The 20,406-nt window shown below is 51.0% G+C and overlaps 1 protein-coding gene across 1 annotated transcript in view; it reads left to right on the top strand.

Annotated features, from left to right (window-relative positions):
- Positions 1-2,181: 2,181 nt before the first annotated feature.
- The window catches only part of PRRC2B (proline rich coiled-coil 2B), a 71,569-nt gene continuing 53,344 nt past the window's right edge, over positions 2,182-20,406 (top strand). The window contains exons 1-9 of the mRNA XM_027104099.1: positions 2,182-5,035; positions 5,268-5,437; positions 6,280-6,457; positions 9,239-9,341; positions 11,833-11,905; positions 15,778-15,921; positions 17,815-18,056; positions 18,521-18,642; positions 19,075-19,259. Of these exons, the coding sequence (XP_026959900.1) occupies positions 5,323-5,437; positions 6,280-6,457; positions 9,239-9,341; positions 11,833-11,905; positions 15,778-15,921; positions 17,815-18,056; positions 18,521-18,642; positions 19,075-19,259 (1,162 nt within the window). The 5' untranslated portion in view covers positions 2,182-5,035; positions 5,268-5,322. The remainder of the gene's footprint in view (positions 5,036-5,267; positions 5,438-6,279; positions 6,458-9,238; positions 9,342-11,832; positions 11,906-15,777; positions 15,922-17,814; positions 18,057-18,520; positions 18,643-19,074; positions 19,260-20,406) is intronic.

Raw genomic sequence — 20,406 nt, 5'->3', positions numbered from 1 at the left:
GTTGTCTCCGTAGCAATGGTGGCTCAGTAGCGTTGCTTGTTAGCACCCCAGATTGCTATAGAAATACAGGATCCAGTCCGATGTGTGGTGAGACATGGCTGCTTTGACAGTAAGTCGTGTGATTCCATGGCTGTGGGTTATTAACATTGACATGGGTTTTTTTTTTTTTTTATCTTTTTTTGTTTACATTGACATGTTTGATTTTAGAACCCGCTGGCATTTGTGAAATCTTGTCTTGGCCCCTCAGTTCTGTAGGTGGGGAAGCTGAGGTCTAGAGAGGCCAGTAGTGTGCCCAGCAGGTGCAAAACTTGGTTAAAAAGTGGGAGAAGGGTCCCTCCAAAAAGTGCACGTATGGGTTTAGTTGCAGACGTTAGTCCAGTGTGCTCCCTGTTTTGGCTTCACGGAGGGGCTCTTTTCAAAAGGAATAGAAAGCATATTCCCTGAACATAGTAGGTGCTCAGTAGGTGTTGGCTGAATGGCTGAATTTATTTAGAGGACGTAGTTCAAGCGACAGCTGTTGACCAACTGATACCTCTTAGTGCCCCTTGGCCAGGGTTTTCTTTATTGTTTTCTGGGGTGCGGGAAGCGGGGGTACAGTTAGGCTCCGGTCTCCTAGTGCTCCCTGAGGGTGAGTGTGGGGACTGGTCAGTTCGGAGAAGCGTGGTGTCACCGGGAAAACCCACTGAGAGCTCTCTGTGTCTACTCTAACCTCTGCCCATGGGCCCAGGAAGTACAGAATCAGAGAAAGATCGGTTTGTATCAGTGAACTGGCAGAAGTTTGGACTGACAGGCTTTTTTTTTAAGATTTATTTTTTATTGAGGTAACATTGGTTTATAACATTATATGTTTCATGTGTACAACCTTATATTTCTACTTCTGTATGCCCCAGTGCGTGCCCACCACCATGTAGTCTCTGTCCGTCACCATACGTTGATCCCCTTTGCCCATTTCGCCCTCTCCCCACCCCTTCCTTTCTGCTAACCATTGCTCTGTTCTCTGTATCTGTGTTTTTGTTTGCTTTGGTCTGTTCATTTATTTTTTTTGTTTGTTGGTTTGGTTTTTTATATTCCACATATGAGTTGAAATCATACAGTATTTGTCTTTCTATGTCTGACTTATTTCACTTAGCATAATGCCCTCAAGGTTCATCCATGTTGTCACAAATGGCAGTTTCATCTTTTTTATGGCTGTATAGTATTCCATTGTGTGTGTATACCACATCTTCTTCATTCATCCATTAGGCTATTGTAAATAATACTGCGATGAACATAGGGGTGCATGTAGCTCTTCAAATTAGTATTTTCATATTCTTTGCATAAATTTCCAGAAGTGGGATTGCCAGCTCATATGGTAGTTCTGTTCTTAGTTTTTGAGGAATCTCGATACAGTCTTCCATAGTGGCTACACCAATTTACATTCTTGTGGATTGACAGATTTTTTTTTTTTTTTTTTTTTTTTGCAGTACGCGGGCCTCTCCTGCTGTGGCCTCTCCCGTTGTGGAGCACAGGCTCTGGACGTGCAGACCCAGCGGCCATGGCTCACGGGCCCAGCCACTCTGCGGCATGTGGGATCTTCCCGGACCGGGGCACGAACCCGTGTCCCCTGCGTCGGCAGGCGGACTCTCAACCACTGCGCCACCAGGGAAGCCCGGATTAACAGATTTTAAGAAGACTTTCTAGTAGTATCTATAGAAACAAGAATTTTTCTGGTCAAGTTTCAGAATTATAAGACATTTGATTTTTTAAAATCAAGCATGTTGGGCTTCCCTGGTGGCTCAGTGGTTAAGAATCCGCCTGCCAGTGCAGGGGACACGGGTTCGAGCCCTGGTCCGGGAAGATCCCACATGCCGCAGAGCAACTAAGACCGTGTGCCACAACTACTGAGCTTGCACTCTGGAGCCCGTGAGCCACAACTACTGAGCCCACGTGCCACAACTGCTGAAGCCTACGCGCTTAGAGCCTGCGTTCTGCAATAAAAGAAGCCACTGCAATGAGAAGCCTGCGCACCGCAGCGAAGAGTAGCCCCTGCTCTCTGCAGCTAGAGAAAGCCTGCGCACAGCAGCAGAGACCCAACGCAGCCAAAAATAAATAAATACAATAAAAAAATTTTTTAAAAATCAAGCATGTTAAGATTTAATGTAGCAATTTGATGGCCCAGGATGTCTGGTGAATAATTTTTATTTCTCTTTGTTGGTTTGGTTTTTAATTTAGTAAAGAACTAGTTATCTGGATTTAAATGAATGATGCGGCATCTGTAGTCCTGCAAGTTGTGTGGCTGGGAAGGAGACATCACTGGCTTTGTTCAGAAGTGTTTGTAGGTTCAGTGGTCAGGTGAAAGTTGTGGTCAGAGACAGCAGAGATGTAGCTGTAAGTTAGCATTTTCCATCATTGTGCTGAAGTGAGGGATTCTGGAACGTGCTTCTTATTAATCGGCTGTGTGACCGTGGGTGAGTCCCGTCATCTTTGTAGGCTGGACTTTGGGTGGAGCTCGTGTCCATTTTATCCTCTGCTGTATCCCAGTCCCAGCTCAGGGCTTGGGCACATGACAGTGCCTGCCTAGTAAAAACGTGTTGAATAAACGATTGTAATACTTTCCTGTGGTCGCTGTGACAAATTACCACAAATCTCGTGGCTGAAAACAGCACAGATGTGTTCTCTCCGAGTTGTGGAGGTCAGAAGTCTGAAATGAATCTTGCTGGGCTGAAATCGAGGTGTCGGCTGGGCTGGGCTCCTTCTAGGGGAGGCTCTGGGGGAGAATCCGTTCCCTGGCCTTTTCCAGCTTCTAGAGGCGGCCTGCATCCCTCTGCTCGTGGCCCTCTTCCAACTTTAAAGAGCACCCCTCCGGCCTGTGCTACTGTTGTCAACCGCTTAGGGTCTGACCCTCCTGCCTCCCTCCTGTAAGGACCCTTGTGATTACCTTGAGCCCACCCAGGTAATCCAGGATAATCTCCCCAGCTCAATATCCTTAATTTCATCACACCTTTGCCTGAGAAGGGGACATATTCTCGGGTTCTGGGAATTAGGACGTCAACGTTTTTGTTATTCAGCAGGTCACACTAGTTTGTAAAGAGTGCCAGCAGTCCCTCAGTATCCCATTTATAGCCCATGGAATGGTCTCCTATGGATGAATAAAAGACTCCATCCCTCTGCCGGAGCCCCTCCTTGGACCCCCGCTGGAGCTGTAGGGCCTCTTCAGGGCTGCCCTCGCAGGCTGCCCCATACATTTCCCACCTGGAAACCTTCAAAAGTGCTTATTTAAGGCTTTTCCTTTTACACCCAGAGTCAGCAAGTTTGCAGGCCACTTGTCCTGTTGCATATTTTTTGTTTCTTTAAAAGCAGTATGAAAAATGTAAAAAAGCAAATAATTTTTAGCTTGAGGGCCTTACAAAACAGGCCATTGGCTGGGACCCTGACTGGTGTTTGCCAGCCCCTGTTTTAGACTGAGCTGTGCAGGCTGGGGCCACGTGTGGCCGTCACCTTGGTGGCAGTCTCAAGGGCTTTTGTTCATAGTGGAATGTGTGTGTGCCCATGGGTATTGGGAGGGATTCATGTTCCTACCCCAGTGATCTTTTCTGTTGGTTTGATATGACAAGTGTCTAAAATTAAGATCTCATCTAGTCTTAATGGAGAAGTTCAGGTTGTTTTCCATTTGAAAGCCTATTAATTACTGGTCTGACACAGACACGATACAGTCCCTTTCCTGGAGGAGGGGCTTACAGCCCAGTCGGGGGAAGCAGCCAGGGGAGGTTATTACTAGTTCTGACTTTGGCAGAAACTCACTGGATCCAGCTTCGGGGAGGGAGATTTAAAGATAAAGGGGTGTGTCCTGGAACCCTTGGCATCAGAACTCGAATTTGGACACTTTTGGCTGGTTTCCCTCCCTGTCATCGCTCTTCCTTGCTCCTGGTACGTGAGGCAGGCACTGGGGAGGGTGGCTGGCATCGAGTGCTCTCACGTGTAAACTTGGCGAGCACCTGAGCGTTTCTGCTGGTTTGTTTCTTCGTGGAGCCCTGTCTCCTGGACACTGCAGTGTGGTTCGCTTCCTGGGGATTGGGTGCTGCACGTGAGCCTCTCCCTTGGCTGGCTCTTGCTGCACCTGGTAGGTGACCCCTGCACATCCTGTGCAGCTCAGGACGCTCACCCCTAGGCATCCATTGAGGTGCCTGAGTGTTTCCGGATACACATTGCGTGCTTATCTGTTCCTGTACCTGAGACAGTGACCAGCGGGTCTTGAGTATCAGGTTTCATGTGAAATGAATGAAAGGATGGATGTACCCAGCTCACTGGATGTGCTCTTCTGGCCGGCGTGGCTTCAGAATAGGATCAAATGACAGACCTTCGTGCTGCAGCTGCACCAAGTGCCTGTTATGAGTCATGGATGTTTTCACAGTTACCTCCGTCCTGTCATTTTACCGACATGCCCAAACTGGTGCTTTAGCTTTCTTTTCCATACACTAATTCTAATGGGAGGTAATGGTCACTTGTACAAGTTTTAGTTTTCCATGGTCAAGTTTAGAGCCAGTGAGGCCAAGGGTGAGGGTGGAATAAAAGGCACTGGAGCTGGCACGTGGCCTTACTGAGTATTGAAATGGATGAGCGAGGAAGTGAATGAGGAAAGTGCTCCTAGAGGAGCCTGTAGAAAGTTAGAAGGTGGCAGAGGGGAAAAGCTTCTTCCTTGGTCGGTTTTTCAAGACGTTCTCTGAGTGGAAGGCAGGAGTGGATGGTGAAGCCGCGGGGGCTCTGCACCGGGAGGCCTGCTCTCTGTTTGCCCCGTCTGCATCTCGGAGTGCTGGTCCTTTAGTGTGAAAGGTACCTGCACCCGGCTGTTCCTGGGTGATTTCCTGACTGTGTGCTTCCCTTTGCTTTGGGTTTGCTCATCCTTGAAATGGACAGTAGCCTTCCATAAGGACGACCTTATTTTCGATGTGACGCGGATGTGCTACAAGGGGCGAGCATTTGTTTTTCCACCTTGCGGAGCTGTCCTTGACTCAGGGAGCAGACTCGGTGTGCAGAAGTTTACATCTCAGTGTGGTTGGTGAGTGATAAGAGTCAGCTGCTTTTCAGGCAGGGAGGGTTCTTAGCGTTGCTCTTTAAATGTGAGCAAGGCTGCCCGTGCGCGCTAAGGGCAACTTTCTAGGGACAGAGTCCGTCCAAAGCGTTCTTCAGATCTTTAAGGAGATCCGTGAGCCCTGAACGATTCCGTCCACTGGATCAGAGGTTCTGGTGGATTAACACTCTTTTTGTTTTTTTTTCCCCCCACTTCAAAGGCAGATCGGGAGCGGTGCCGAGAAAAATTTCCTTACTAGATGACATTTCATCGCAATGTCCGATCGCTTGGGGCAGATAACCAAGGGCAAGGATGGGAAAAGCAGGTACCCGACCCTCAGCCTGTTTGACAAGCGTCAAGGAAAGTCAGTAGACTCGGCCAGACCCTCAGGTGAGAGGGGGTTGGAGGCCCGTTCCTTACGCTTTCCCTTAAGCGAGAAGCTCCAGGTCAAGGATCAGGAAAACCTAGAGTCCCCTGTCTGGTCAGACAGGAATGGTCCATGCAGACCAGTCTGCTGGGCACGTGGAGGTCATCCTGTAGTTCAGGGGAAACACGTCCCCCTCTGCTCCTAATTGATGTATGATTTCAGAGCCTGGAATATCCTGACTGCTGTGCTAGGATTATTTCCTCCTCTGTCTTATCTTATTGAAGCCATGGATATTTTGAGCCCGATGGGCAGAATGGAATTTAATTTGCATTAGAGTTAGTTACCCCTTTAGGTTTCATGGTTCTAATACTCCGGAGCTTGGCGGGGTAAGTTCCTGTTGATTCTGTCCACACCCCTTGAGAATTTTATGAATGCCGGGGGCCCTGCTCAGGCTTGGCTTGGGTCTAGGCGAGGCTGTCCCTTCGGTCCTGCTGTAACGAGGCCAGAGCAGTCTCCCCTCTGCACAGGGCTAGTCATTCTGTGGGATGGAGGTTTCTAGGCCTGGCCCCTCCCCCATGTCCTAAACGCCCTGAGCCTTCTGCCCGCGAGCAAACTGGAAGCCTCCTCACAGACTTCAGCAGCTCCTGTGTCTCTGAAGTCCTCGGTGAAGGGCTTGTAAAAGGACTGACTACAAGTGACCACCAAGCACTTTTTGTGTGTTTGCGTGGCGGGTCTGTCCCTTGTTTGTTGTTTGGTTGCCTCTGTCATTATCCTCTAGAGTTTGGAAGAGCAGCTGAATGAACCCGGCATCTTTCCTTCCATGACTTTCTGTGCAACATATCTTTCCACCTCTCCCTCCACACAGTTATTCCTAGACATGGCTTACAGAGTCTCGGGAAAGTTGCCACAGCCCGGCGTATGCCACCGCCTGCAAACCTGCCAAGCTTGAAGTCTGAAAACAAAGGAAACGACCCCAACATCGTTATAGTACCCAAGGACGGGACGGGATGGGCAAACAAGCAGGATCAGCAAGACCCAAAGAGGTGAGAGCAGAGGGGCGGGCGGAGGGCCGGGAGCTGGAGCTGCGTCCGTGGCCGGCCCCCTCTCCTCCTGCAGGGGCAGCTCTGGAGAACTGGGCAGGTTCCAAAGGAAGCTTCTTTCACCCCGACTCCTGCTACTTAGCAGTTTCTTGCTCCCTGCCTTCATTTTTCCTGGCTCTGGGAGCCGATGCAACAGTGCTTCTGTGAGCTGCCTTTCCCTGGTGACCAGTGTCCCCTGTGCCTTGTTAAGAAGGGCTCACCTCTCCCAGAGGAGCCACTGTGGGGAGAGCTGAGTGCTTCACCTGGTTGGGGTCCCTGGGTGCTGGGCCCCAGGTAGAGAAGGTGGAGCCGTCCCAGCTGTTGGGGCAGCAGCGCCCCACACAGGTGTCTGCACATGCTCTGTAGGACTCAGTTACGAGGACAGCCGCCCCAGTCCAGGCACTCGGGGTCAGCGCGCAGCCTCCCTGCAGGCCCACCCTCTGCCGGCACAGCACTTACGGGAGCCTTAGGAGGCCCGGGATCTGGCACAGAGATCATCATTAGAGGGAGGTTGTGTGGTGGCGCTGAAAGCACGAGTGTGCCGCCTGAGCCTTCGTTCCTCCTTCCGTGGCCCGTGGCCCGGCTGCGTTCCAGCCAGCGGTAGGGTGTCCAGGAAAGAGGATTGGGGTTTGCGCTGGGAGGGGTTTGGGGAAGGACAGGGCCTCTCTGAGGCTGGCAGGCAGAGCCCTGCTGCTGGGCTTGGCCGTGAAAACAGAGCAGTCCAGCCTCATACCCTCTCCTGCCCTGTGTTTCCCCTGTGGTCTGGCTGCTGATTGATACTCAGGACCCAGAAAGTAAAAGTGGCCCAGAGCACAGCCTGCCAGCCAGGGTCCTTTTCTCTAATTGGAAGTGGCCAATAGCTTCTGTAAAACTTCTGTAGTTACTTCAGACAATATGTAGAGAGTGAGCCAATAATTCGCTCAGATGATCAGTAATAACTGAAATTTTAAGACAGTTCCTAACCGTTGGCTTAGGGATCATCCTGATTGACGGTATAGTGTGACTTTTAGAACTGGACAGATGTGTGTGATTTCCAGCCAGGCCATTTATGGGACCTGGTTTATTTGACTTCTGAGCATCATTGTCCTCCTGTGAAGTACAAATAACACCTGGTTCCGGGGGTGGCTACAGGAAATGGATGAGATTTGCCCAAGTCACGTGTTTAGCACAGGGCCTGGCACAGAGGTGATACGTGGCGGATGTCCTCATTCTGTTCAAGTGTAGACGCTGCAAACAGCTCAGTGTAAGCGTTGAAATGCCTCTGCTACTGAAAGTTCTAGAGAGAGAGGACAAAGCCTTGCTCCCTCCTTTTATCCAGTCTTATGTACCAGTAGCATCGAAAGCGTCAGGCATCTTCAACGAGGCCAGTGTGCTGAAGCATGTTTGCCAGCCAGAGGTGAAGAGTGAGTGTTGGCGGGGGCAGCAGACCCCGGCGCTGCTTCTCTGCCTCCCCTGGGCCACATCCTCACGAGGCTGTCAGGGAGGTGGCCGAGTAGGGGGGCCACACCTGCTGGGACTCAGTGTTTGGAGACCACAGAAGTGACACCACCTGGAAGCATCTATTTCAGGTAGAAGGTGATGTGAGAGAGGAGGGTCAGTGGCCTTCATTGTGTAATAATCACAGGTGGTGAGTTACTCGGTTGAGTAAGCCTTGGATGTGTGTAGAATTTGCCTTCAGCTGAGCCACCGGCATTGGGTGGATTCTGGCCAGGGGATTGCTGTCCTCCTTGAAGCTCGTCGCATGGAAGGTTGAACAGAACGAGTGACTGGAAGGCTGCAAGTTGGCAGAAATCTTCCTTCAGAACCCTTTCTTATTGCTCTCAGAATATGACTTGTGGGGTATAGATCGACAGACGCACCTTTGCTGGAGGGTAGCTCCACGGTATCTTTTAAACTTTAAAACGTCTTTTGATCCAGCTGTCCCACTTCTAAGAACTACTGAACACAATTAGACTACTGAATTGCGTACACACAAGTGTGCCAAGATGTGTACACAAAAATGCTCATTGCAGTTTTATCTGTAATAGAAGAAAAATTGGAGGTTGGCACATTGTGGCCCATCCACCTGTACTGTGTCATTAAAAGAAAGCAGTAGATCCATGTGTGTTGTCACAAAAAGATGTCAAGGGCATTGAGTAAAACACGAGTTGCTGGACTGTGTGTATGGTGTTACCCTACTTGTGTTACAAAATGCTATGCTAATATACGTAGAAAAATCTGCTTGAGTTTCTCTCCGGAGGATGAGATCGTGACAAATTCTGTGTTACATGTATTTATTTATTTTTATCATGAGCATATATTTCTTTTATAAGCCAAGAGAAGGTTTAAAAAAAAAAAATCTGCTCATGCTTCAAAGAGATCAGCCCCTGAGGAGCTGTGAGCTCTTGGTCAGGAGCGAGGGGCGGGAGCTCAGAGCCCATTCCCTGTCCCGACGCAGTCTCCCTCGTGACATGTCCTCCATCACTTCGTTGTTGGCCGTGAGCTTTCAGTCTTCGCAGACAGAAGGCTCTGTGGAAAGGCAGAGGGCTGGCCTGTCCTATCAGGCGTCGGTGGGCAGACCTCACAGGTGGTCCAGTTTCTCGTTGCCTTGGCCAGCCTAGGAGTCCGCCGGGGAAGGTATCTTTATTGGCCAGAGGAGGTCTTGCTCCCAGCCAGCGAGCAGCCGTGTCTCTCGGGAATGTGGAGGGACCTTGTGGGCTTGGCCGGTGCCTGTCTAATTCCTGTGTGTGTCCTGCCTTTGTCTAGTTCCAGTGCGACGGCCTCTCAGCCGCCGGAGTTGCTGCCGCAGCCGGGTTTGCAGAAATCTGTCTCCAATTTGCAGAAACCGACACAGTCGATCAGTCAGGAGGTAGGTGCTGGGGACCCGGTCCCGATGCTTGCCTAGGCGTCGGCGCCTCTGAGCTCCCTGGCGCTGGGGACCGATGGGAGCTGTCGCTGAGAAGCGTGGCTCTGCGTGACGTGCTCATTCCAGAGGCAAACCTGATGAGTGACTCTTGAGAAAGACCCCAGATGCAGAATAGAACATAGACGCCTAATTTGATTCCAGTTGCCTTAGCTTGAGGTGAGTCACTCTGGCAGCTACAGGCTAGATCGGGCCCCCCGCAGTGTCTCCCCGGAAGCAAGTGTCAAAAGGAGACAGCAGGTGTTAGGCTACAGAAGGTTCAGTGGTCTGATGAGTTTGGAAAACACAATGAAGCCAGCTCCTTTGCTTGGCTTTCTTAATGTCATACTTTCTCTCGGTGTCTTCAGTATGCTAATGTGTCCTGTGAGTCTCCGAGAAAAGGACATCATGGACAGCGGTCCCGAAATGTATTTATCCTTGGAAACCTCTTTTCGTCGAACGTCTCTAGAGACTAGTGTCTCTCAGAGCATGCTGTGGGAAATACCAAGCTGTGATCCTTTATTTGTTGCTGCACTTCATACGCCTCTAAACAGAGTCATGATTTAATCAAGAGCTCATATCCTACTTGGCCCACTGGTGTCTGTCTGTGGGTACAGAGGCCGGTATCTGGTAGCTAGAAATCTAGGCAAGGTGTCTGAATCTTTTAGAAGACCAGAAAAAATCTAGACAGATACCTGGCGTTCACTGGCTCCCTTGAAAGAATGACTCAGTTTGCATTGCTGCCTGGGCAGTAGAAGGACCGAGGTACCGTCCCCATCTGCGGGGAAAGCTTATGGCTTTACCAGAGGGACACCCTCCCTGCCCAACACTGAACTGTGCTTTGAAATTAAAGGAGAAGCAAGAAGAAATCCACATTCATGCGAGACTGCATGTTCATTGGCCTAAATCCACTGGGACCTGCTGATCAGTCAGAGCATGTAGTGTGGAGTTCGTATCTGTTTCCCAGAATTTGAAGCTGAGTGCGATTAAGGAGCCCTGGTTGTTTCTGGAGCCCTGGTTGTTTCTACAGCCCTGGCTCTACGTCAGACTCACCTTCCAAGCTTGTTAGAGACAAACAGGCCTGGGCCGGGCCTGCGTGCGGCTTGGGCACCTGTGGAGCACGGGTGCCGCGGGGACTGCGGTCGGGTCGGGCCCTGTCCTGCAGCTGGCACGCGGGCCCTCCGCCTGGCGCTTACCAGCTCTCCTCTCGTGCGGGGACGGTGTTGGGAGGAGACCCCCGGTGGTTCCCAGCTTTGGGGTGAGATTTGCCACAGTGTTGTTAACGCCTTCGTGGCCCCTAGGCCTTCTCTTCCGGGGGTGAGGGTGGGGGCCATCCCTGTGGCTTCAGGCTTGGCTGCAGACCCCGAGCCGTAGGCTGTGGGATGGCAGTGCCCTGGGGCCCCCTGCTTCCCGCTGGTCTGGAGCCTCGCCCTTCCCAGCAGGGGCTGCCCTGCCCCTGTCACGGTGCTGGCATTTCCCTTGTGTGGTCTGCACGGGGGACCCTGGGCGTTCCAGGCCTCTCAGGTCAAGCACTCAGGGCAAGTCTGTGATAAATACATGCGTTATTGCGCCTACTCAGCTCTGCATCGAAGGCAAGAGAGACAGCTGTCTGCCTTGAGTGTGTGTGGCGGCAGAGGCAGGGGGAGGATGGGAAGGGGTAACTGTTTATCCAGGATCTAGTCCAGTAAGTGATGGAACGTCATGCTGCATCAGCTTGGATTTGTGTATCTTTACCTTCGGTTGTTAAGTAGCATGTTGTTGGGAAGACAGCTGAGTTCAGTGGTTGGGGACCTGAAGGGGCTTTGGGCGTGGGCAGGGTGGGGACAAGTCCTGGTCCCGCCTCACTAGCTGAGTGTCTAACCCAAGTGACCCAGGTGTGCCTAGCACCGTGCCTGGCGTGCGGTGAGCTTTCAGCAGAGGTGAGCCGAGCCGGGCAAGCCCAGATGAGTGGAGGCGGAAGGCCGCGCGCCTGGGGAGTGGTGCCTTGTGGCACGGCAGTGATTGTGGAAAGTGGTGCTGCCGCCTGGCCAGCGACTCGTCAGGCACGTGAGCCTTCTCGCGCGTGTGTTCTGTTAGCGGCGCCACCCAGTTTTTCAGACACACTAGAATTGGGGTTTGGTCTTGTCCCTGGAGCAAGACAGAGTAGCTCTGTGTGGGCATGAGGGGCAGCCTGGCAGCATGTTCCGAGCGCACCGCTGGCTCTGCCGTGGGACCCTGAGCTGGCCGCTCGCCCTCCGGCCTGCCCCTCGTCTGTCATGTGGCCGTGGGTCCTGACCCTGGACTGTTGCCCGAGTGGGAGGCTGCATGGAAAGCCCGCGTGGTTGGACCTTACCCCGCTGGTGGTGGTGGGTACATCAGTGTAGGGTCTGGACCTCAGGTGAGGGTCCGAGGGCACCTTGTTCTGACTCGCTCAGGGAGTGGACCGCAGACCCTGTTCTCATTGTCTTCCTTCTTTCAGAATACAAATTCAGCGCCAGGTGGACCAAAGTCATGGGCACAGCTGAATGGAAAGCCAGCAGGACACGAAGGTGGTAAGTGTGTGTGTGGCGTGGCGGTGGGCGGGTGGGAGGGAGGTGTGCCTTTTCTGGGCTGCTCCAGTTCTGTCCAGGCAGTCTTCGGCTTGCAGCTTTGTGGACTCTCCTCCCAGAGCGAGTTACTGCCTTTGCCCCGGCGGTGGAAGTGCTGATTCTGCAGAGCACGTCAGCTCTTTGGTTTCACTGAACATTATTGCTAAGGACAGCCCTCCCGAGGTGTGCGGAGAGACCGGGCGCTGGCCCTGGGCTCCCTCGTCGGCTGAGCCGCCATTGGAGCGAGTCCCCAGCCCCCAGGGAGGAGGTGTTGCCTGCGGGGCACTGGTTTTGTACCTGGGTTTGCACATCAGCAGCCTCGGGAACTGCTTGCTTTTGGGCAGTGACACCAGAGCATGCGGAGGTTGCGTGGTATTTGTTACCATTGGTGTCCCGCCTGACACAGGGACTCAGACGGCTGCAGTGGTTCTGCACAGCCGATGTGGGGTGAGTGGAAGGGGAAAGCATCCCGAGTTTTAAGTGAATGCCGAGCAACAGACTGAAATGGCTCCAAGGCAGGCCCAGAGCAGAGCGGCCCCCGAGTGGCATGGCTGAGGGGCGCTGGGGCAGAGGGAAATCTGGCTCCCCTCCAGCATCTAGAGCCCTTTGAGAATGTGGGCCCAGGGTCCACGGGTGTTCTTGAGAGGAGCCAAAAACCCAGATTCTTCTACATGAACTCTCCTGGTTTCCCAGTGTAGGCGTGCGTATTTCTAGCACACTGTGCAGAGCACGCTGGGCGGCGCCCCAAGCTGGATGGAGAGGGACGGTGGTGTGAGTGGCTACACCGCAGTTGCTTTTTTTTCTGTAAACCAGCACGGGCTGCCTTTTTTACCCTTGGCTCCTGTCCCGGCACTGCCCTCTGTCTTCTGCGTATCCCTGCTGGCCAAGGCCTGGCCAGACTTTACGTTGTATGGCTTAGAGTAGAAAACCAGCTCCGTGTGCCACCTTCCCCACACACCCCTGCCACTCCGATGCCCCAAGGACGGGCCCCTCTAGCCTCCGGTCGCTGTGCGGTTGAAGGCCCACCCCTTCCTCAGCCCGAAGGTGTGCCGGGGGCTTTGGAGCCGCAGCTCGCCTAGAGGAGAAAGGGCAGGGGGAGCTCAGCTGGCTGCCCCAGCCTGGAGGGTGAGCGGGGCCAGGTGGGGCGGGGATGCAACAAGGCACTGCAGACGGGAAGCAAGGTCTTCACGGAGGCATGACGGAGATGATTCACTGGACTGTTAACAGTGGTTCTTTGCTTTCTATAGCCTTCATTTCCATAAGGTTGCAATTTCCTTAAGTAAATGGAATATTCATTTTAATCTAACAAGAACTTACAGAGATTAAAAAAAACTAGTGTAAATTGGCACTGCCCGTCACACACCAGCACGAATACCCTTTGACCTGGAGGTTCCACTTGGAGGAAATCACCCTGTAGATGATACTTACAGCTGTGTGAAATGACATGCACGAGATTATTCATTGCAACGTTGTAATAGCAAAAGATTGGACACAGTCCCTTGAAATGTGCGTCAAAGGATGGTACTTTAATGAAATACTACTTGGCTGTAAGGAAAAAAAGCAGTTTTCTACCGATCTGGCAAGATCTCCAGGACATATTCTTAAGTGAAAAAAAGTGTGGAATAGTACGCAGAGTATATTACCATTTGTGCAAACAACTGGGGAGAGGGAAAGTATGCTTCTAAAAATGTTGTATGCGCATTAAAAAAAAATCTCTGGAAGGAAACATAAGAGGAAGGGAGAGAAGGAACGAAACAGAAGACTACCTGTTTTGTGAGGGTGTTTGAAGTAGGCAGATGGGGCACGAGGGTAGGAGGTAGGCTTCTGTTTATGCTCTTTTAAGGCTTTTTACCTTTGAACCTTTTGATTGTATTACCTATCAAAAGAAAACTTGATTTAGAAAATAATCCTAAAACACAGTAAAATACTCTGTAAACATGTGATAGCTCGTCTGGGAGACGGCAGAGCCCAGTAGCCCAAGAGGAGAGAACAGACACGTGCCGACCAGGTGGGGCCGGGGCGGGAACCCGGCTTCTGGTTCCCCTCCTATGCCGGGGTCACAAGCCCGCGATGCCACCAGGGCTGTGGGATTTGGGGGTGTGGCCCACAAACATTTTCATGACTCTTTGGAACTCAGAAGGGTTCTTCCTGAGTTGACAGACTCTCTCCATGTAGAAGGTGGTCGTTTGGTCTGTTTCACTTGGATCAGGCCCAGGAGGCCTGCTTGTGTGGTTCAGGCAGAGGCCAGAGGCACATGGCTCGTGGGCTCTGCTGCCAGAGCACCACCGGCGGCTCCATCTGGGGCCTCAGAGAAGCCCCTGATTTCACTGCCTCAGTTTCTCATGGCAGAGAACAGATGGTAGGAGGGATTGGTGGGTGAACATTACAGGGTGTTCAAACCTTAGGAATACTACTACTTTGGTTTGAGATTTTGAGTTCTTCACTTTATCTTTTTTATCTGTGGAGGGTAAGTTTAATTCATGATTAGAATAATACCTTCATGACTGTTGAGGCAGAAAAAAAGTACTAGGCATTTGCTGTTGTTGTTACTGTTGTTTTTTAACTTCAAATTATCTCCTTTTTTTCTTTTCTTTTGGCCGCGCTGCACGGCATGCAGGATCTTAGTTCCCCGACCAGGGATGGAACCCGCTCCCCCTACAGTGGAAGCGCGGGGTCTTAACCACTGAACCGCCAGGGAAGTCCCTCTACCATATTTTAAAAGCAAGACTTTCGTATTTCATTCTTGCCAATGACCTTTTAACATAATGAAGCAACTATGTGAGCAGTAGTGCTCCTTTGCGACACTTGGCGATTATCTCTCAGGTTAATCATTGGTTAATAATGTGTCCAGTTATCCCCCCGGCATGTTCATTTGACCCTGGACCTTTTTACTAAGTGGGATGGTGGATGAATCACCGCCTTGTGCATCTGCACTAATCCCTGCTGCATCTTTCCGGCAAAGTCTGCCTGAGTTAGCAGGTCCTCAGATCAGTAATACCTAGGGACAGATTTGGCTGTATTGTCTAGGGATCAAAGCATGTCACAGTTGGACATTTTACTGTGTGATGTTGCTGTTATTAAGTTTGTGTGGTGCTGGACACGCGCTGTGTATTCCAGGAGAGGGACCAAATCCCACTCTAGACCCTAAAATGCATCGTTTATTATTATCTATTCATTGAAAAGACGATTGCAGGTTCCCGGTGCTAAGTGCTGTGAGTGATTGGAACAAAGTTAAGAAAAGGCTTCTTCTCTGCAGAGTTCATAGTGTAGGGGAACGAATGAAAGAACAAAGAAGTTGTTCCCAGATCGCAAGAGTGAAATGTTTGGTCTTGTAGGGCTTGAGGATCTCTGTAGAAAATAGTCAACTGGAGTGGACAGACGAAGAGGCATAAATCTAGGGTGAGGGTGTAAATCTAGGGTGGAGGCGTTGGGGGCCAGGGCATTACCTCCACCCAAAAGCAGTTGGCTTCACTGGGCTGATTTCACCAAAGACCGTGCTTATCCGCCCCCCAGGGCCACTGGAAGGACCTTACTGCCTTCTTCCAGGAGTGGGAGGGAAGGATCTGGGCTGGAACCGCTGCCATACCTTACCCCCTGCCCTTTGTGACCAGCTCCTGCAGGGTGGCTGGCAAGGGACCTGGTGCGGTCTGCGGGCAGCCTCCCTTTGTCAGGGAACCCTAGTGCCACTCTGCGGGCACAGAAGGCCAGCGCAGACAGCGCCCCAGGAAGGAGCTCCCTTCAGGGCAGCGTGGCTGCCAGCGTGTGCCGTTGGTAAAGCAGAGAGCTGTTGATGCCCATCTCACTTGCTCCACACGTCTTCCCAATTCTCTTGACAGGTTTAAGGGCCTCAAGCCGACTATTATCCTTCTCTCCCGAGGAATTTCCGACGCTGAAAGCAGCTGGAGGGCAGGACAAGGCTGGCAAAGAAAAGGGCGTCTTAGATCTGTCGTATGGGCCAGGACCAAGCCTCCGCCCTCAGAGTAAGTGAACTGCAGCCCCTGTCTGGGCACCCACGGGAACAGCAGAATTTCCCCTTGTCTTTCAGCCCTCGTAGAAGCATGCCGTTTCTCGAGGAGCCAGGCTCCCTGCCTGGAAAGCACGCCCGTTGATCCTGCACCTGATCCATGCGTCTGCTGGACTTATTCCCTGGGCTGGGCTGGAGGTTGCTCCTCCTTTCTTGTCCTTTGGGTCAGGCCAGGCCTGTCCGCCTTCCCAGCAGGCATCAGATGTTAGTTCTGCTGTGCCTGGGTGGTCACGGCGAGGACAGACAGACCAAGGGTCAGTTAACTTGATTCCCGACTCAGGAGCTTGTTTTCTAACCAGCGGCTCCCAAACTTGGCTGAATCCTGTCAGAATCACTTGGGGCGTTTGTTAAAAAGTCTTGATTTCCAACCCTCGCCCATCCCCAGCCAAATTAGAATCTGGTTTTTTTTTTTTAACACGTTCCCCTGGTTGAGTAGCCGGCCCAGCACTAGCCTCCACGACCCCTCATCTGGGGTCTGGCCAAGGGGTCAGCAGGATTGTGTAGCAATTCTCACTGGTACTATTTTTTTCTTCGTGGTCTTGGGTGGTTAGTATTCAAGGTGTTGTTTAGGAATGGGATTTTTCCATCTGTTCTAATCACGGATTCTGAAGTAGCCCTTGGGGGGGGAGTTGATCAGGTTTTGAAATATGAGAGACTTTTATCTGCTTGTTTTGATTAATCCCCAAGGTATCCCAAAGTGAGAACAGATATCCTATAAATGAAACAATCACCGTGCAGCTCTCATAAAACATACGGCCTTTTCAGCGGCCTATGCTGGGGTATTTTGGCTGCTCCAAATACATAATCAAATTCCTTAGGCCAGGAACTCTAACTTTCTGGGATTAATTAAGATGAGCTGCTATAGGATTATAACCGTTTAGAAGTAGAAGCAGCTTCTGGGATCACTCCCATCTCCTCGTTTGAGAAGATGAAGAAGCAGATGGCCTGAGGGGTGACCAGGGCTTGGCCAAGATCACGCACGAGGCACCTGAAGAGCTGGGAGCAGTCTGTGACCTTGCGGCTCCGGTCCTGGGTTCCATTTTCTTAGGGGTCAGGTACTCAGGGACCTGTTTCAACTCCTAACTACAAGTTGACTGGAAAGAGGAGTCTTTTTGGCTCATCTGATTCCTCGTTGGCCTCTGAATTCCACCAGGCTTTGCTACATTTGCAGTGGAAAGCCTCATCTTAAAAAGATGGTCACAGAGGGTTGGCAGGTTTCAATCTGTGACCTGTGGGAGGGCCCCACAGGCCGCTGCCAGAGCAGGTGGGGTGAGGCCCGGTGGGTAGGGCCCCAGACCCTTCCAGCCCCCTCTCGGAGAGGGGAGAGCAGCTCTGCTTTACTTCACAGCTGGGGAGTCTCTGACTAGAGGTGCCACTGCTGAATGGAGCTAGAACACGTGTCCGGAACTCTCTCTGGTTCTAAAGTCCAGTCCAGTGCTGAGCACAGTGCTGGTCTTGTTGGGGTCAGCATGATTGTGGAAGAAATGACCCAAGGCTGCTTTCACTGGGGCCGTCTTGGTTTCTTTGGAGTGTCAGGTCTGAGGTTGTGTAGTTTCTGAGAGTCGATGAAGACCACGTCTCGTTGACACTTGCCTTCTCTCTGAGTGGACCTTATTTTGTGTTTCTCTGACAGTCAGACTCCCTCAGCAAGTTCATATTCATTGGCCAGGTGTCTGCCCCCCACCTTCCCTGACAGACTTGACCAGTCGACTGGATTCTTCACTTTTGTTTTTTTTATTTTTTTAAAATTTTTTGGTGAGTGAGGGGGGTCCCTTGACCTTCAGAACCTCATACAATCCCTCCTCCCCCTCCTCTTTCCTCTCCCCTTTTGCCCCCTTTCAATTTCCAGATGTGACAAGCTGGAGGGAGGGCGGTGGGCGAAACATAATTTCTGCCACGTCTCTGAGCGCCTCCCCAACTGAGCTGGGCAGCAGGAACTCGAGTGCGGGAGACGGAGCCCCCTCCTCGTCATGTACCAGCGATTCTAAGGACCCCTCTCTCCGCCCGGCTCAGCCTGTCCGAAAAGGGGCTTCACAGTTCATGGGGAATGTATACCACCCACCTACATACCATGACATGCTTCCTGCTTTTGTAAGTCTTCGGAGTGTGCATTTTTTTCCCCATGAGGTCCGATTGTTCATGTCCAGCAGAACCTACTTCACGTGGTTGAATGTCCACCTTGGGTTCTCCCTCCCAGTTTCTTTGCCCTGATACCCTACTTTGGAGGCTTCCATTACTTTTGCATTTTCTCTCCTTCTTTTCAAATCTTAAGGGCCTCTGGCTTCTTTCCCTGGTGATGTGGATGTTATCTTAGCCTTAGCTCTTTAGAAGAAGGAGAGGCAGGTATATTCCCCCAAGGCACAGGTCCCCAGATTTGCATACTGACAGCAGGAAAGAAATGGGGGAGATGGTGATTGATAGGATTAATTGGAAAACCCCAAGACTTTCCTGTTTCTTTTTCCCATTTTCCATTTTCCAAAACAAATTTTAATGCAAGTGCAACTTAGAATCTGGGTCATTACCAGAAAACCCTGTTCATTGATGTTATGTTTCAGATGTGTTCGCCACAGTCATCAGAGAACCAGGGTACAGTGGAACGAGGATCTTTTCCCCTTCCCCAGCTCCGTCTTGAACCCCGTGTTCCTTTTAGACAGTTCCAGATGAATGACCAAGACGGGTAAGGTTATTGCATTATAGTCACGTATGTAGAAATTAGCCTGGTTGGTGATACTGGACAAGATAGTGGGCTTACATATGAAAGTGCTTAGTCTTCTGGAGACCTCAGAGAAGCCAGCTCAAGACCCAGGGAGTGTGAGAAGGCTGGGGCAGGACAAGAGATTTCAGGTTCCTGGCAGGTGAAGATTTGGCATGTGTTTATTGCTGCTACCCTAGACATTAGCCTGAGCATATAAAACTGCAGAATGAAGCAGAACTTCTTTCGAGGATGTAGTTGTTCACTGTGTGTTCTTTAAAAAGGAGACGGTTTTAATATTAAGGGCACACATGAACCTTTGCAGTGTAGGATTTAGTTTTGGAAAAGTACTTGGGTTTGCTTCCGTATGTATACTTGACACGAGTCCAGCATCTTTACCCTTCTCTCTCTCATCAGAAAAGAAAACAGGCTGGGAATGACTCGCCCGATCCGTCCGCTGAGGCAGCTGGTGGAACGGGCGCCGAGGCCCACCATCATCAATGCGGAGAACCTGCGGGGCCTTGACGACCTGGACACCGATGCTGACGACGGCTGGGCAGGTGGGTGGGGGTGTTTGCTGGTGGGCTCACAGCTGAGGGTTTAGGAGGGGAGGACTGCGGTCTGTCTCTGCTTACCAAGGTTGGAAGTCCTCTGACACCAAGCCCACTGTTTTCCTCGGCAAGGTGGAATGAAAACAAGGGGCGGGGAGCAGCCTCGGTGCCCTGAAGAGATCCTTATTGGTTGGCACTCAGACGAGCAGTTGCTTCCTGACAGAGCCATGTCTTCTTTTGTCTTTGGTCTTGACCTTAGAGGGGGAAAAGAGACTTTGTATAATGGAAAAGTTAAAACAAACAAGTGTAATGAACCCCAGGTAGCTCCCTGTCACCGAGTTTCAGCATTTCAGCAAATGCCGACATTCTGCATTCTTATCTTCACCCAACCCCACCCCCCAACCTGATTATTTTCTTTTAAAATTCTTTTGGATTGTTTGTTTTCAAGTAAACTTTAACGGCATTGAAAGGCACACATTTAATTTTACAGTTTTGACAGATGTATACGCTTGAGTAGCACAGCCGAGTCACGATACAGAGCACTTTCCTCACCACCCAGCCCCTCCCTAGCCAGTCTCCCTCCCGGACTGTGTCCAAGGCTCGCCCAAGGCCTCCCTGTCTTACGATGAATCTTAACTGCAGACTGCAAACGAATGGAGTCCCACAGCTTTCCTTCTCCTGTGACGTTTGTGAGATTCATCCATGTTATGTATATCAATAGTTGCTTTTAATTACGGAGGTATATTTCAGTATACCTCAGTGTAGTATCAAATACTATCATTTGTTCAAATACTATAATTTGTTTACCCATTCAAAAGTTGCATTATGAATGATATGTTCATTTCTCTTGGGTAAATATCTAGGAGTGGAATTGTTGAATTAAAGGGTAGGTGTGTGATTAGTTTTATAAGAAGCACCCAAGCCTTTTTCCATGGTGGTTCGTGATGCCATTCCCAGCCTCGATTTTGAGAATTTAGTTGCTCTGCATCCTCACAACACTTTGATGTGAGTCTTTTTATTTTTAGCCATTCTAGTGGGTGTGTAGTGGTATCTCGTTGTGCTTTTAACTTTCATCTTGCTGATGACTAATGATGATAAACACGTTTTCATGTCGATTTGCCTGCTGGTGTCTGTGTGTGTGTGTGTGTGTGTGTGTGTGTGTCTGTGTGTGTGTGTGTGTGTGTCTGTGTGTGTGTGT

The sequence above is a fragment of the Aethalodelphis obliquidens genome, unplaced genomic scaffold (assembly GCF_003676395.1).
Source record: "Aethalodelphis obliquidens isolate GAN/ISIS:26980383/991018 unplaced genomic scaffold, ASM367639v1 scaffold7, whole genome shotgun sequence".
Classification (NCBI taxonomy): domain Eukaryota; kingdom Metazoa; phylum Chordata; class Mammalia; order Artiodactyla; family Delphinidae; genus Aethalodelphis; species Aethalodelphis obliquidens.
This window is presented reverse-complemented; position numbering and strand designations above follow the sequence as displayed.